The sequence below is a fragment of the Dermacentor albipictus genome, chromosome 1 (assembly GCF_038994185.2).
Source record: "Dermacentor albipictus isolate Rhodes 1998 colony chromosome 1, USDA_Dalb.pri_finalv2, whole genome shotgun sequence".
Classification (NCBI taxonomy): Eukaryota; Metazoa; Arthropoda; class Arachnida; order Ixodida; family Ixodidae; genus Dermacentor; species Dermacentor albipictus.
The window spans coordinates 400,678,888-400,696,944 of NC_091821.1; the positions used below are offsets into that span (position 1 = coordinate 400,678,888).

An 18,057-nucleotide genomic window follows, 5' to 3' on the forward strand; every position below is an offset into this window, starting at 1 on the left:
TATACCGCATGTCATACAGGAAGGCGTGACATATACATATACCTAACATATACGGGAATTTTCACTCACAGGACGCTTCTGCGACACGGACGCTTTTGTGACCTTGCGACACGGGGCCCTTAACGCTGTCGCGTTAAAATATTGACAATGAGATGAGAAGGCAAAAAAGAAAACGTTGCGCTTATGTTTCACTCTGATTACGTTATTCCGCTTATTATTAATAGATACCTTTAGCATGTCTGCTATTCCGGCAAACGGGGATGGTTTGGGCGGATTGCCGGATGGTCGAGGGCGTAAATGTGAGCGGCCGGAGCAGTGTAAGCGCCCGGTAGCGTAGAGCTCAACCAGACAAAAGAGACTTTTAGCGTGTCCGCTATTCCGGCAAACCGGGGCGGTTCGGGCGGATTACCGGATGGTTGGGGCCGTAATCGCGAGCGGTCAGATTGGTGGCGCCAGCTGGCGGTGCAAAACTCAACCACCTAAACACATAGCCAACTACTATATTCTTCTTAGCTGGGGTGTAAGTTTTCGACAGCGGCGTAATTGTGAACACAATTACGCCGCTGCCCTAAAATTTGCGCCAGCAGCGAAGCAGAATAAAGTAGGTTACTGCAATTTCAGTTCTGTATTTTTCTAATTGAGCTCTACAACACCAGGCGGCTGCACCGCTCCGGCCGCTCACGTCCCCGACCATCCGGTAATCCGCCCAAACCGCCCCGGTTTGCCGGAATAGCGGACACGCTAAAAGTATCTAAAAAACAGAGCTAAAATTGCAGTAACTTAATATATTCTGCTTCGCTACTGGTGCAAATTTTCGGCAGCAACGCAAATGTGAACACGATTACGCCGCTGTTGGAAATTTACACCAGCAGCTAGGAAGAATACAGTAATTGGATCCATGCTTATGCAACACAAGCTGAGCTTTGCCAATTTAGCTTTGCAACACCAGCTGGCGCCACGAAACTGGCCGCTCACGTTTACGCTCCCGCTCAACCGGCAAACCGCCCGCGCTTGCCGGAATACCGGACACGCTAAAGGTCTCTATTCTCTACTGTTGTTGTTTACGGTGCTGGGAGGGCGTATCGGTACTATACCGTCACTCTGGCCCTTCCTAAACAGCACGCTTCGAACGCAACGAGAACTGCGAGCTCTGTCACCCACCCCATGCTGACCTCGTAAATAGCTATAATTATAGTAACTCTCTTCAACATACCTCTCCCCCGAACCTTTAGTGCTGCATACAGAAGCAATGAGTGGCCTCGGACGATACGACACTAAATAGTTTTCTCGTCAATGGCCCGCCGGGCGTATCCTCGTATTTATGTACTCTATATGCATGGGGCGGGCCACGCCCACGCGGGTCTCCGAAACCGCCACAATGACCTCGTATACGGGTTTAAACAGTCCGGAACCGTTTGAGGAAGTTTCGCGCCCTTCGCGCGAGGCTATGACGTGTCATCAACGCGCCTGACCTATGACAAATGGTGCGCCTTCTAAATAGAAGGTGACGACCACGCGACAAGACGGGAATGTCGCTTTTCTATTTATCCGACGTCGGAGCGGTATGAGGGTCGTTTTAATAGCAGCGGAAACGTCTTGAAGCTTGCTCCTTCCTATTTTTCCCGTTATTTTCCCCCTTTTGAGTGGAGGCACAGTAAGACGCAACGGTCAATGGTTGCTTCCACGACAGTGAACAGACCGACATAGATAGATAGATAGATAGATAGATAGATAGATAGATAGATAGATAGATAGATAGATAGATAGATAGATAGATAGATAGATAGATAGATAGATAGATAGATAGATAGATAGATAGATAGATAGATAGATAGATAGATAAAAGGCGTATTGCATCAGTTGAAGTGCAACGTGTTCACAATGTGTCACTTTAGCTCTCAGCTACAGGCAACATTAACGGCAAACGCCCAAAAGTGGAAGAACACGTCGCCAAGAAAATTCATTGCGCGGCGCGAGGACATCGCGCGAGATAAACGCCACGACCAAGTACGGTGCGAAGGAGTGAGTATGTTACACACCTGGATGCAGTCGCAGCCGGAGATTTAAGATGCTTGCTGTGGGCACTTATCGTATGCGGCGCCGAGATATCGCGACACGTTGAGTGCGGCGCGGAGTGCGGATAACGTCGAAGCGGTGTGAGACTGTATAGTGCGTCCTATAGAGGACGGATCTCGACCCCTGCCGGGCACAACGGCTCACGAGTGTTCAGCGCCGGAAAAAAAAAATTCGCGCACGCAGGGTCAGGGAAAGCCGTGGGAGCTGCCGTTGCGGCACTCCATAGCCTCCGAGATCGGACCACGCGCTGCACTATATCTCAGAGTCAACGTGCGCTATAGCACCGAGGTGGCTAGCACGTAATGAAGACGTTGATTCAACGCCCGTCCCTTTAAGCGCAGTCTGAAACAGAGGAAATCAAAGACCTGCCCACGCGGACGTGTAGCCTCGCAGGCAACTTCCAGGTGACTGCAACGTCTGAGTGCTGCTTAATAGTTGCGTCAGTGAACTGCACTTATGAAAGTACAAAGCGGACATTCTCGACGTAAAAAAAATGGGATTCGTAATCTAGGCAAGGCGCCAAGACGAACGGAACGGCCTCCTACCAAGCTTCATAAGTGACACGACTCGTTCACAGACACGACGCGGAGTTCAAGAGTCCACGTAGCTTTCTACAGCGCAATAACCGAAACTGCAGTAATCTCAGACGATGCCTTAAGTTACCCTAGACACTTCAAACTTTAGCCACACATTACACTGCTGAAACGTTCAACATCCTCTCCAATACTGATTGCGCTATCTTTACACTTGGTCCTCTCGACAGTTTGAGAGAAATGAAATTTTCGCCACGTTATTTTTTTATTTTTTCATATACGCCTGAAGCGGAAGACTCGCAGAGCGTTTAGCCGCCAATGAACGCTTGGTCGTAAAAGTATAAGCTGAATAAACATTTGCTACAAAGGGAACGCATGAAAGCCATTTTGCGAAGACGGAAGGGTTATCTACGCTTTCCTACGTCCTCAGCAGACTTCTTTAAGCACTACATAACGCGTAATGCTAGGCTAGTCAGAACTTGGACATTTGAGATATTTTTATGGCTGTTGAGGGGGGACGGGTACGTTTTAAGAACAGAGAGAAGAAGAGAAATAGAAGAGAGGACAGACAGGGAGGTTAAGCAGACACGCGTCCAGTTCGCCACCCTGTACTGGGAGAAGGGGGTTCACAGGGATGAAAAGAAGAGGAGATAGAGCACAGTTTCGCGCACTTTGAAGGTTCGTACCGAGTCTACAAACGGTCGCCAAGACCTCTCAACTTGAGCTACTGCAATAACGTTTTCGCGGCTGCTTTCTGTGCCGTCGATGAGTGCGGCCACGGTCCAAGGACCTCCATTTCTGAATATGGTCTAGAGTCCAGCCTATTCAATGCTGTCCAGAGAACTGACAACAGGTAAGGAATTAGGGCGCCGGCAAGCACTTACTGCAGTACGATAAATGAGCTTCTATATATATACACACACACCTTGTCTTGGTGATTCCCACGCAGCTCGCATATCCTGCGTCGGAGTTCGTAATTCCGAGCGACGTATACGTGAACGTCCGCGCCACAACACGAAGTCCTTCCGAACGGTCTGCGGTTGTGGCTGAACCGAGTGCGTGGACTCGCGCGACACGCTCAGTTCAGCTCCAATTTTCACACTTCTGCATCACCTGTTCTAGTATGTCCTTTAGAGCGCCAATCCAGCATTGCACATTGCAGTCGAAAGTGAACCTTCCTCGCCAGTTACTGATGATATGCAGCTTTTAATGGCGCAAGGGCCAAGTGGTTCCTTGCCAGTTGCCGTCGTTCATAATCCATACGTCAAATCTCGAAAGGTGCACTCACTCTGCTGACCGCCCATCTCCAAGTTTCGTTATCGCTATGCAGGTAAATGTAGGCATTCCCCGCATTTGTCGATGATATCTAAAGAAGGCGGAGTTCCCTACTAGAGCGGCATGATTACGACCGAGATATGCACCAGAATACGACAAGCAGTGCGCTATGTTGAACAATGTGTTCGCAGCTATTGATAAGCAATTGATAAGGACAGAACTGATACGCAGCTTACCACGAGTACGCCCAGCCGCCGTGTCAACCGCTATTCTTCCACTGTTGCATATTATGCGACCAATTTTAGAAATTATAGTGGTTTGGCGAAATATATTTCCTTGTTTTACATTTTCCTACACGTGTGAATGTCAATCGTGACGAAAAAAAAAATTTTTGAAGAGGTCCGCACGCCAAAATCGTCAGCGTTGTCGTTAGCTGGAAGACCTACATGATTTTCTTGTGGTAAGTGACCTGACTAGTTAGGTGTGGACACACACACAAACACACACACACACACACACACACACACACACACGCACGCACGCACGCACGCACACACACTTACACACACACACGCACACACACGCACGCGCACACGCACGCACACACGCACGCACACGCGCACACGCACACACACACACACACACACACACACACACGCGCGCGCGCGCGCGCGCGCGGTACGTGAGTGTAGCACAGAAAAGTGCGCTAACGATTACGCAGAAAAAAAATATTATGGACGAATCTTTCTCCTAAGTATTTATTAACACCGGACTTTCCCAATGTGTACTGGTGACTCACGCACCAGACGTCTCAGGGTTTGCTAAAAGGCGACTGGCGCAATCATGAGCAATCGAGGCCCACCTCAGTGACGCTTGCTCAACTCCTCTGACGTGGCGGAAGCTTTTTAGCCAACGCCTAAGCACTTTTCACACTCCACATATATTTTTATCCCCATCTATATACCTTCTCTGGATTGTTCTTTCTTTTTTGTCAAACTTTTCACAAGCGATCGGTTTTTCGTGTTTGCCGCCCTGTCAAGAGGTCGGAAGGCATAACTACGCAAGTGATACGGATTAAAAGAAAAATAACGAAGTATAAAAGAAAAAGGTCAGCATAGCCAACACCGGCAAACCTTCGGAAAACCTGAGCGCAGGCGTTCGACCTCTCAGCAGAGTTCTTTCGGAAGAAGAAGTCGCGGACTGGGCGCCCTTCCGACCGGGACGCGGGCTTGACGCGCTGAAAACAACTAAATATGAAGAGAGAGGGGGGGGGGGCACATAAACGCGGCGAGCGCTGGACGCCTCCCGACACTCGCTATCACTCACTCACTCACTTACTGGAGCCCCCCCGGGGTCCCAGAAAACGGGTCGATATTACAAATAAGAAAAAAAAAGTGTACTCGGACAACAAAACGGTATCCGGACTCCAGGCCCATTGACAGGGAGAAATTCGGAGCGCATCTATCTATAAGATGCCCTCAAGAATATACCAAGAAAAAAGAAGAGTAAGCACCGAGAGAAATAAAACGAAAGACGAGAAAAGAAGCGAGTGGATGCGTTCTCTATTTTAGTGGAGGAGGCGACGGAGGTATAGGAGAAGAAGGAGAGGACACGGAGATGAGAAAGCACCGATCGAAGCGTTGCGGACAGGCGGACTTCCTCCTCTCAGGAAAAGGGGGGGGAAGGGGGGGAGGACGCGTTTCCGGCCGTCTAGGGAGCGACTCGGAGGAGGACGACAGTTTGATGGAAATGCGCCTCGCTATTGTCAGAAAAAAGGAAAAGAAAAGGAAGGAAGGAATGAAGGAAAAAATAAAGAAAGACCACAACAAATCCACTCGCGTGCCGAGAAGAGAGTTTTGCAGTAACGACCCACGTCAACGCTAACTGCGCTCGCAGACGTCCACGTTATCGGTTTGAGGAATACATAAACGGATATACACTACTACCACACTACATATAAGCAACTAGCCCGCAGGTATCTTTATCAAAAGTACTAATTCAACCCATAGCAATGTGGCGTTATTGTCATTTGATTCGACGCTGTCGAAGCGAGGCAACAATCACCGCGGTGAGCAGAACCGCGGATAACCGAAGAACGAATAATGGGAGGCAAGCGGCCGGAACGGTTCTGACGCCGAGTCTGAAACCCCATTAAGCCTTTCCCTGCGCGTGAAACCTCACCCTCCAAAACCCGGATAGCCGGTCGCGCATTCCCAGAGTGCCCGAGCGCCCAACAGAAGTGCCTGGGCACCGTCCAATAAAACTCCTGCGATGCTCGGCTCGTGAACGCGACGCTTTTTCTCCGTTCGGCGTCGGCCAGGGCCGGAGGATGTATTAACACACCATTTAGGGTAAAGTGCCAAGCTGGCTTTCCTGCAATGCACAACAAACGGTTTTCCCAATTCGAAAGTTGGCTTTTCCGCATTGCACACGTGCCCAACTATATAATGGCAGCACGAATCGTGGGTTCGAATGAACGCGAAGTGCTAGCTGCACGCGCCGAGGACTTGTCTCATGCGCGTAGTTTTCATCGCGAGAGCCACGTGTACGTTTTACGTCACCCAAGGCAAGCAAACTGTGCCCGCATGCGCCGAGTGCAAAAAATAACTACACCGCCATTTGAAAGTTTGAAAGTTTATTTAACATAATGAATGTATACAATTGCAAAGTACACACTTTTGGGACCCAACAAATTTGTTAAAGGGTCCCTACCGATTGTTATCAGAGAAAAAACACTTCTATGGCAGCTGTTTTTTTTTTATACTGCAAAATCACACAAAACCTAAAAGATGAATAAGTAAAACAAGAAAATACAGTAGTAGGGAACATTTCACAAATGAGATACATTTTTCTAACAATTTTCTTTGTTGCATCATCGAAAACATCGGCACAGGAAAATAAAGAAAAAAAAATAAAAGTGAGGGCATGTGCAAGCATCCGCAGTGTTACGCATTGTTAATAAGTGAGAGTTTTAATCGTTTAAGAAATGTATGCAATGTTCTTAGAGTGGTTAGCTCACTATCAAGCTTATTCCAAACTGAGGTACCTGTAAACTGTAGTGTAGAGCGACCGTAATTAGTATTTACCTTAGGCAATAAAAAACGACAGCGAGGTGTGTTTCCAACATTGCGAAGTGAGCGATGGAGCGAGACTGTTGTCAAGGCCAGTTTTTCATGAACTATTTGATGCATGACGGAGGCGATGTTGTATGTTGTCAAATCGTAAATGTTGAGAATGTTAAGCGTTTTAAATAAATCTTCACTCTTAATATGCATACTGTTGGGTGCTATAATGCGAAGAGCTCTTTTTTGAAGTGTAAACACTGGTGACAGATGAGTTTTGTATGTGCAACCCCAGCTCGCTAAGCAGTAAATAATGTGAGAGTGAACAAATGCGTAGTAAAGATTGATAAGTATGTGGGGAGGGAAATAGTTTCGACATTTCGACAGCACATGCAAGCCATATGAAGCCTTTTGAACTACGGAACGCACATGAAGGCGGAATTTTAAATGGTTATCAATAATAACACCGAGAAATTTTGTCTCATTAGATTGTTTTATCGGATGGTTATTGTAAACGACATCTAAATGAATAGCCGTTTTCCTTTTTTCAGAGTGAAATAAGATAAAAACTGTCTTAGTTGGGTTAAGGTGAAGGGCATTCATTGTACACCAACGGTGCAAAATTTGTAATTCAGAGTTAAGTTTATTAATTAGGTTGCATTCTTCATAATCTGCTATAATAAGGTTAGTATCGTCTGCATAGAGTACAGGGGTAGCACACACAAGCTGCGAAGGCAGGTCATTTATATAGAGTAAAAAAAATAAAGGTCCAAGTACGGATCCCTGGGGAACGCCAAGGTTAATAACGCTGCTGTTGGACTGAAAATCACCTAGTTGAACAATTTGTTGACGATTTTCTAAGTAACTGCGAATTAACGTCAAAGGTATTCCATTAATTCCGTAACGAAGCAATTTATCGCTGAATATAAAATGATAAAATATATAAATTTGCTTGGTAAACTGCCTCACGCGAAAGCTTGCTTTACAACTGCGAAAAAGGGAACACGGAAGTAATAAGCTTGTTGTTGAAATGATTAGCGGACAGCTGGCGAACCGTTACTACTTTGCTGCGTTAAATATTACGGGAAATACTACACGAAAGCAAGAATAACCACGCACTAAAGCTGCGCATCAACTCTTTCCGCACCATGGGGAAAATAGGTGCTTTTCTTGCAGATTACCCCAGATATTTTTTCTGAAGGAACTATTACACTGAATATGTTATGTAATATATAAACAAAATGAAGAATGAATGTACTTTTCACGCATAAAAGCTTTATTAACAAGATGTATGTCATAAAAGAGATATAAATTGCCAAAATCAAGATTTGTAAAAATTTGTAAAGGTACGCTTGCATCCACTAAGAAAAATAAACGTAACAAGAATTATGAAATATACAAAATGTATTGGCAGCCAGCAAAAACACAGAATGGGAGCAAAAACGCAGACATTTGCCGGTTGTTTCTGTTTAACAAAGTTCGGTGCTTTATTGCCGAACCGCGCAAGTGATATGTACGTTGTCTTCGAATGCGCAATATTCCGCTTGATCTGACATGCATTCATTGCTGTAACAATGCACGCAAGGTGTCTGCAACATTTGTTGCCGTCGACAAGTATCCGACCGCACCGGTTTGCGTCACAGAAAACCAACGCTTTAGTCACAATTTAACGGCTGTGCTATTCGTCGTGCTTGAGTCCTCGCCGGTTGTCCTCGGCAATTTCTCCAGCGCAGTTTCTGCGTTTATCTACTTTATTTCACGGACCAAACATTAAGTTTTTATTTATCGTTTGTTGGCATTTGTCTCGCTGACCTGTCTCTGTGCCTTTGAAACAAGAAAAAAAAAACATGAAAGGACAAGAGTGAGTGAAATACTGTTACCTGACTCAAGAAAGAAATAAAGGAAAGGAAAGAAAAGAAAGAAAGGAAAGAAAGAAAGAGAGAAAAAGAAAGAAAAGAAAGCAAGAAAGAAAGAATGAAGGGAAGGAAGGAAGGAAGGAAGGAAGGAAGGAAGGAATAAATAAAGTAAGTAAGAAAGGAAAACAAAAGAAAAGAAAGTAAGAAAGGAAAGAAAACTTTGATGGATCCATACTTCGTTCCCGCGTAGGGGTGTTCCAACGTCGGTGGAGACGGCCGATAACCGCGAACTTCAAGCTGCACGGCAGCTCGAACTTTTCAGACCTTGCGACCGTTATGGTGAAAGAAACAAAAAGCGCTGGAAATGCTAGACACGCGACAGCGGCGAAGGAGGCGTGGCTTTCCCGGCGGTCAGACGGCCACGAGAATTCGATACCTGCGTACGCGACTCCCGGCCGATCGAACCGGTGTCCGCTCCAGCGGACAACACGTGCTGCTCAGTGGTTTAACAGACACTAAAGAGAAACAATAAGCCGCCGATCATTTTAGAGTGCTCATGTTCTCATAATTCGACGTGATTATGCCTGGATCGTTCGCGCACGTCTAGCTAATGTATCTGTATAACTTATGTACCAACCCCTCATGTAATACCTCATGTATTAAAGGTCTTCCAGGTAATATAATGAAATGAAAATATCGCGTAAATAAAGGTTTAAGCAGAACGGGGCCGCTGCTTAGAATTATTTCGTTTAAAAAGAGAGAGCTTGTGAACTTCTATAAAATACGTTAAAATACGCTATCCATTCAGGCTATATAACGGTCGAAATTTTTCTGTAAGTATATCTCCTGTTTTTAACAATAAACGCCCGTTTGATTTATTGATTGATCGATCGATTGATTGATTGATTGACTGATTGATTGATTTATAGTAACCATGCATTCATTATTCATAAGCTCGAATCATCCACAAGCGCGTACCTCAGTGAGAAACGAAGAAGGAAAGCGCGAATTAAATGTCGCGAACAACACCGCGATTGGGCACGAATACGACAACGACGAGGCAGAAAGACGCAAAAGTGCAAATTGCCTCGAGAAGCGATAATATCAAACGACGCCAGTAATCCCTTGTGTTACTTGCTAATTTCCGTCCAGTCTATAATTATAGACTCTACGCACATTTAAAGGAATATGAAAGCGAAAATCGAGCTGTATCAATAAATTACTCTTCAAGATGGGCTATACGCTGTATTTCTACAATGGAGACAAAGAAAGAATTTCGCAAGTTCCGAGAACGTTTGCTGCACAATAAAAGCCAAAATAAAAAAAATAAAAAAACGGGAAAATAAATCACCGCTCAAGCACTCCGTAAAGATCGTTAACCAGCGAAGCAGAAACGTGCGGCCCCGGTGTTTATCACTGGGCTGATCCCTATAGTTCATTAAACGACGGCTTGGTAGGCTGCCGGATCTTCGGTACGCAGATGCTGCTTGCGCTCGGCTGCGCGAGCCAGTTCTTGTGCCCGGTCTGCAGCATCGGCACGGCGTAGACGAGCTCGTTCCCGGTTCTGCTCGCGGCGTTGCTAATCGAAAGCTGCCTGCTCCTCAGGAGCACGTATGACGCGTGGCCTATGCCTTTTGGAGCTAGAGAAAAACTGCTACACGCACGTTCGGCTGCTAGGGAGAGCAACATCAGTCGCGGGCCGGTAGGGATGGTGGGGGGTTCCGGAGCTTAGCGCACTTTGTCAATCTGGGCCGAGGACGAGCCAGTGCTACCGCACCCCGTGACAAGTTACGAAGACATCACCCAAATGTAAAGAAGCGGCAGATGTAGGCTTCCCCGTCCGCATCCGCAACTCAGTCGAAGGCAGCAAACGATCGTGCGACGCACGCAAGCGGGGTCGCTAGCGCATCCCGTGCTCTTGCACAACATGTTCCCAACAGTGCATGACACTTCATGCCCGTTTTGCAGACGATCAGAAGGCACTCTAGCACACATCCTAGAAGTACCCTAAGAACGATAACGCATTAAAGGACCTCGAAAAGAGTAAATGAAACGTTGCAGCAGGGCGTGTACTAATGAACGCGCTTTCATTGGAAGCGCCCCTTCAAAGAAACTGCACCAAGAAAGTGGGGAAGCGTCTCGTTCTACATGGGTCGCGGAAAGAACGGCAGCGTCTGTCCAACGAGTACAGTAACGACCGCGTCGTCAGTCTCCTGGCTAAGCAGCGTGCAATTGAAAGGGAAACCACATAAAAAAGACAACTCTTGATAGACGGCCAGCTTTAACAGCTCGGCCCAGGACGCAAGAAAGAACCGCAAGTGCAGAGAGCAACTCTGTCCAAGTTGTGGCAACCATGTGCTTAACTGGGCCACACTGAAAGAACCCGGGAAGCACGTATCTCAAGTAAATCGGTATAAAAGGGAACAGGTCTGATGGAAAACTTTCCTGTATCTGTAAAGGGGCCAGCTCCGAGGGCACAACATCTCGAAAGTGGACAGGGATCCAAAGGGAACAGCGTTAGAAGCTTGCCACGACAACCTCTACAAATGTGCATCCCCCATTTTCACGTTTCCTTAACGCCAACCCTTATAAACGGAAGTTGAAAATGGCACACTATACGGTTTTCATCACTTTCTCCTTCCTTTTGTTATTGCAGTCTTGAGCGAAGCGGGTTTCGAGCACGACATCGTAGGTAGGCAAATGCGCGAGGAGTGTGGACCTTAACTTAAGCAACACGATGTAGAGCATCTCATTATAAAGATATAGGTGTTTTAAACGTTACGTAAAAGGAAGAACCCTAAGAGGGAGGAAGACTCTAGAGGCGCCAGAGCAACAGCTCCTTTGATGTGAACCATTAGGAAGAACGGCGAATAGAGTGTCATTGAAACAAACAGGTCTAAAGGGGAGAGTGCGTTCCGGGAAACAAATACAAGTACCAAAAGACGTGTCTCGAAGTACAGTGGTCATTGTCCAGAATCAAATAGAGAATCCAGAACCATTCGTCCAGAACCATTCGAGAATAAAAAATAGCACCTTGAGTCACGAGTTACGACCGCCTTTCATTGGACTTTAATATCGGTGTCTCTTCCTGAAACGTTCTTCTTCATTTTTGTCTCGTAGCATGAACATTCAGGCCAGTTCTGGCCGCTCGTCATAATTATAAATACTACTACTACTACTACTACTACTACTACTACTACTAATATTAATACTAATACTAATAACAACAAATTTGCGACAGTGAGCTCTCAAATGATTCGGTGTTTAGTAAATCAAAATGAAATATTCGTTAGAAGAAGATGCGCTAGTTATTGTTAAAGAGCTTTGGAAACACCCACCCACCCACCCACCCACCCACCCACCCACACACACACACACACACACACCCACACACACACACACACACACACACACACACACACACACACACACACACACACACACACACACACACACACACACACACACACACACGCTCGCACACACACACACACACGCTTTCGCGTTTTCCTCCTCGATATCATTGCCGAAGAAAGAGGTTGCGTCTAGACTCACGCGGTGAATATCGTGACTGAAGGAGATAAGGCGTATTTGCGCACTTTTTCGAACCAAACACACGTAAGTGTAGATACGCTTCGCATCGCCAATTCCGTGCAGTGAGCCGAAAACTACCGCTCCTGTAAGCCAATCATTAAACGCAAAACGCCGGCTGCGCGTTCCAAGAAGGAAGGAGAAGGAGGACGTGCCCGTTGTGCGCTACTAATCCTTCCGCGAAGCTTCCGTTCAGCCGGGCGTCGCACGGAGGGATGGACAACGGAGGAGCCCCATCTGGTTCCCTTGGCACATGTATTATATGTGTTCTATCCAATGGCGGTATAGCACCTGTTTCCTCTTCACACTCGCTCTCTGTCACTCTGTTTTACTAAGGTTCACCGGAGTACAGATGTATATTGCGGTGGGGTTATTTAGCCTGCCAAAATAATATCGGCAAACGGGACCGTCAAGAGAAACTGAGATTATATTAAACCGGCCGGCGCAGGATCTCCAGAGAACCCAAAGAACTGCGGAGATATCTAAGCTGGAACCAGGGGGGTGTGTGGCTTCGGGCCGATCAGAGCGTGCCGAGGGGGTGTTCGCATACAAGATCAGCTGCCCGCTGTCGCGGACAGGCCGGCGAGCCTCCTACCTATGTACAGACCAGGTTCCAGCTTTAGCGCCACCATTGACCCTTTGGTGTCCTGAAGGCGCCGAAGAAAGTATACTAAACAATGACGCGTTGGTTACACTTAGCGCTAGCGCACATTCTCGCCTCCCATCACCGCCAACACACTACTTATGTTTCACCGCATTACACAAATGTACTGTGGTAAAGTCATTACGAAACGCAGGAAAGACGTTTGTTTTGGTCGGTGTTCTTGCTGCAGTACACGGAGTTAGTGAGGTGAAGCATAGATAACGGGGAACGAGAGAGAGAGTGGACACGGTGCTCACCTTGGCGGACCTCCCGAGCCCAGCACGCAAAGCCCATGACTGGCCGCTGTCCTCAGCCATGCAAGGGCACACCGGCGGCTGCTCGCATGCGCCGCCGCTCAACCTGCGACAAGAAACGACAACACAAGGCTTCGTTTACAGGGGCTTGACGAATGGGGGTCGAGTCAGAGGTCGAGCTGACTTCATGCCTCCTTGACCGCGTTTATATGCATCTCACCAAGCAACTACCCAAACCTTGCAGGTGGATTAGCCGAACTAGCCTCCCTGCTTACCCGAGCTGACCCGTTAGCGTTTACATGAACTCGAGGACCATATTTCGGACCGACAAGCAGACTCAACCAAACTTTATCGAGTTAATGTAACGTAGCTAGATAGGGCTTGTGAGCGGGCGGGGCTGGACGCGTTTATGCTAAAAGGCGTCACTAACACTAAATTATCTTGAAGCGGTATACTTTCAAAACCGCTTCATAACATACTTGGCGAGGTAAAAATAGTTGATTACTGCTACAGAAATTAAGGGTCAAACTTTACATTACATTACACACATTACACACATTACACAAATAACAAATGTTGCTTTGAATAATTCTCGAAGTCACGTGTCAGCACGAGCGACGTCACAGTGCAAACACGTGTACGTACACACTAGCACACGTAGTACGTCATCCTCTGGATTGGGAGAGAGTGAGAGTAAACGTTTATTGTAATAGAGACTGTTGGGTTATGGTGGATGGAGCCCCTCCTCCAGGGCCCCACTGGTTACAGCGGCTCGCCGGGCCTGGTCAAGGGTCGCCAGTTGGCTTCCCAATTCCACTTCCGCGAGTCGCGCCTCCCACGACCAGTTATGTAGGACCACGGCGGCCGCGAGAAGAAGGAAAATGGATTGATTAATTGATACTTTTATTAGAAGGGGTGGCCCGTGGCCTAAGACAGGGGTAAGGGATCAAGCGAAATGAAGGATGCCTGCCTCCTTAGCAAATCACAGCAAAGCGTTAATTCTTCTGGTGGCATCTGCTTGCGGTGCCACCCAGTCTTCGTACGATGCCACCTTTAGAGGCCGGGCGTGCTTGTCCCTGAGACTGGCTGTGGCAGGACAGTACCAGGTCAGATGTTTGAGATCGACGTTAATCGCAGGGCAGTTGGAGCATTCCACTTGTGTTCCTTTCCACTTGCTCAGAGCATCGATCCGGTGTAATAGATGCCTTAGCTTTTGCTTTGTGGATGAGAACCTCGGCTGTTCTGGGAAGGCGGCTGGGAATGAGAGGAAGGATGCTAGGAATGGACTCCCGTATAGAACCTTCCCCTCATGTCTCAGCCAGGCAATCTGGTGATCTGGTACAACGACGGATGACAGGGAGCTATAGGTGTGGTCCAGCAGTGACGGGCTCACTTCACAGCTGCGATGGCCAGTCTTCTCTCATTTTCTCGCCTGCAGCCTCATGGGTCACCCTGTTCCCCGCTCCCCTCATGTTGTGGCCTGGTGTCCAGTGTACTAAAATACGTGCATGTCTATTGTCCTGCAGGTGGCGGCAGGCTCGTTTTATGCGGTGCGCTACGTTAGCCGTGTAGGATCGGGAGTTCAGTTGCTTGAGGGCCTCTTGACTGTCAGTGTAGATGTGAACCGTGTCTTCTGAGCGCGCATCACAGAGTTGAATGGCTTCTTCGATGGCCAGTAGTTCAAGATCGGTGGCTGTCCAGTAAGCACAGGAAAACGGCGTTCGGTTTGAAATTTCAGGTCTTTCCGCGACGCGCAGCGATGTAATACTTTTCAGACACAATCGCTATCACGCAATGTATGCTCTGCGCTTGTAAGCTCAATATGGCCAGACCTGGTGAGGGGCCCTTTAAATGAACGCTCGTCGCGCCTTCGACGAGCGTGGGATGACGCAAGGCGTGCGTTTCAGTGGCGCTCGAAGGCTTTCACTTTAACCGCTTGCTTCTACAGTTTAAGCAGCGAGCACTGTTGTTCTTTTAATGAGAAAGTAATATTGCTTTCATGAAGCGGAAAATCCAGCGGCGTCTTCGGAGATGGTATAAAAAGTCACGTGGCCGCAGCCGATAAACGGGAGGCGGGCGCCGCGTGCGCGCTGGGTTCCTTGAAGCACCACCAGATAGCGCCCACTTCCGCGCATCCGTCACCAAGTAAAGAGTGGGAATATAGCGAGCTTCTAAGCGTAATAACGAAAAAAAAAACGGAAAGAGAAGCAACATGTTCATTGGAAAGAAAAAGAAACCGAAAATCTGGTGGAACAGGGAGATACGAGAAGCGATCGCCAAACGACAGAAAGCATCCCAAGAGCACAGGCAGGCAAAGAAGGCGCAGTTTCCGCAGGATGAAGTGGCAAGCAAACGGGAAATATACCGGGAAAAAAAGTCTATGGTTCAAATACTGGTGCAGGCAAAGATAAAAGGTGAAATTTAAGTGAACGTTAGTTGTCAGTAATACGTGAGAAAAAGAAGGCCACACTTAGAATATTTCGGAACCACATAAAATTATTAGGCAGGAAGTCAACAACAATGCAACAACATATCCTTGACGAAGATGGAAACAAACTGGAAGGGGAAGCGGCATTAAATTACATCCGAAAAATAACAGCCGAATCTTTCCAAGGCAACGGCGAGGTTGTATTTGAAGAAATAAAGAGCACAAAAGAGAACCAGATGGAAAAGGAGCTGGCGCTGACAAATTTCAACTGGAAGAAAGCCGAAGAGAAAATTCCTAAGCGTACAGCCACAGGGCTAGACGAGGTTCCGTTAGGCTGATTAATGAACTAGGACCAAAAAGTAAGGAAGCTGTGGTGAAAGCAGTGGAAAAAACGTTAAAGGATAGAAGAATGCCATACAGTTGGCGACAAAATAGAATGAATTTAATTTATAAAGGTAACGGGGAGAAGGAATTCACTCGCAAAGGCCGTTGACCATTGCATCGGTAATATACAAGTTAGCAATGCAGGCAATCAAAGCTGCAAGCATGTGCAGAGAATAAAGGCATTTTGGGAGAACTTCATAATGGCTTCAGAATAGGTAGGCGCTTGGATGATAACTTATTTGTTCTTACTCAATGTATTGGAATATCAAGAGTAGAAAGAAGACCGTTAAATGTGTCCTTTTTAGACATATAACAGGAGCGTATGACAACGTAAACTGCAGCATTTTGAGGGATATTCTAGAAGGGGAAGGCTTAGGCGACGATTGTCTACTTTTGAGAGAGATTTACCGAGAAAATACCGTTTGCATTGAATGGGAAGGGATGAGGAGCGAGGAGAAAGTTGATAACAAGGAACTGAGGCAGGGGTGCCCTTTATCCCCACTGCTGTTTATGATGTACATGTACATGGTGAGGACGGAGAGGGCGCTAGAAGGAAGTAATACCGGGTTTAATCTCTCATACAAACAGGCGGGTACAGTAGTAGAGCAGCATCTTCCAGGTTTATTCTATGCGGACGACATTGTGTTGCTAGCTAACAAGCAAAGTGATTTGCAACGTCTGGCTAATATCGGTGGACAGGAACCTAGGTAGGACATTGGGCAGTATAACAGCAAGAGCTTGGTGGTGCAACCCACCGCCCCTTTCCGAAGAGGACGCTCATAACATCCACCCATCCATCCGCGGCAGCGACGGCGCCGGCCGTGCGGGGGAGAGAAAAAAAGAACCAGAAAGCTCGCTTTCGCGCATAACGTTCGCCGCAAAAGTTTCCCGCCAATGATTACAGTTGCATAAGCTGCGTTGCCGGGAAGCGGCAAATGTGTGGCCGGTCTATATATATATATATACAGCGCCTCGCGTCGCGGTGATTGCGTCGAGTTCTTCGACTTCCAGTCAGTAGCTGCGCCCGGTTCACGCAAATATGCGAACGAGGCCGAGGAGTTATCGGAGAGACGTCGCAATGGTTTTGCATTCATCCATGTAGGCGGTAGTGCCCTTTAAGCTTTTTTTTTTTCAGGCGGTGCTGTCTATCAAGAGCCACACGTGTGCAGCGTACCCGCTCACAAACCGCACGGAGCTCGCTTCGTACATGTACATATATATATAAAAAGGAGAAACGCTTCGCGAAAGAAAAGCTTCACCTTTTTTCTTTCACGCGACGGGAATTTTCACGGTCGTAAAGATACACCAGTTAAAGACAAAACTGCCTTCGGGATCGAAGTTCGGGTGCAAAGAGCTATAAGTGCGAACCACTTTCTCGAAACGTGCGCAGCTCAAGTTTTCGACCGAGTAGATCGTGATCCGCTGCCATAAGCAAGTATTTTTTTTTTCTCCGACCGCTCGCTCCCCCCCCCCCTCCTCCCCCGCTCTTCCATTTCATCGCTCCCTCCTTGAGGCGGCTTTGCGAAGGAACCAGTGTGGCGGCCGCTAACGTAGGCCGTGCCTGACGGCTCGGCTCTTCTTGGGACGGGCTCCGTGCGATTCCGCAACGGATAGACGTTCTCGGCACAGACCGCGCCCGGCGAGCGGTGATACGCGCGCGCAGCGCCGTGCCGTGTACGTAATCTTGGCAGCTCACATGGGTCGACGCGTTGCTGACAACAGTGCAGTGAGCCGCGAACAGCGTGCGTCAGCACGTGTATCACAAAATGGCAGATGACGTCCCTCGAGAAAAAAAAAAAAAAAAGCGGTCTCGAGTCGCGAAGCAGGCGGCGCGTGTTCCTCGTCTCGTGCCGGCGATCTCGTCTGCAGATGCTGCGCGGAAACTATATCCATCCGTCCGTCCGTCCGTCCGTCCGTCCGTCCGTCCGTCCGTCCGTCCGTCCGTCCGTCCATCC

The 18,057-nt window shown here is 47.7% G+C and overlaps 1 protein-coding gene across 4 annotated transcripts in view; it reads right to left on the reverse strand.

Moving 5' to 3' along the window:
- ATP8B (ATPase phospholipid transporting 8B) overlaps positions 1-18,057 on the reverse strand; it is a 174,988-nt gene that overhangs the window by 72,150 nt on the left and 84,781 nt on the right. For all 4 annotated transcript variants that reach the window (XM_065452444.2, XM_065452445.2, XM_065452447.2 and 1 more), the window contains exon 2: positions 13,294-13,396. In XM_065452444.2, the coding sequence (XP_065308516.1) occupies positions 13,294-13,330 (37 nt within the window). In that variant the 5' untranslated portion in view covers positions 13,331-13,396. The remainder of the gene's footprint in view (positions 1-13,293; positions 13,397-18,057) is intronic.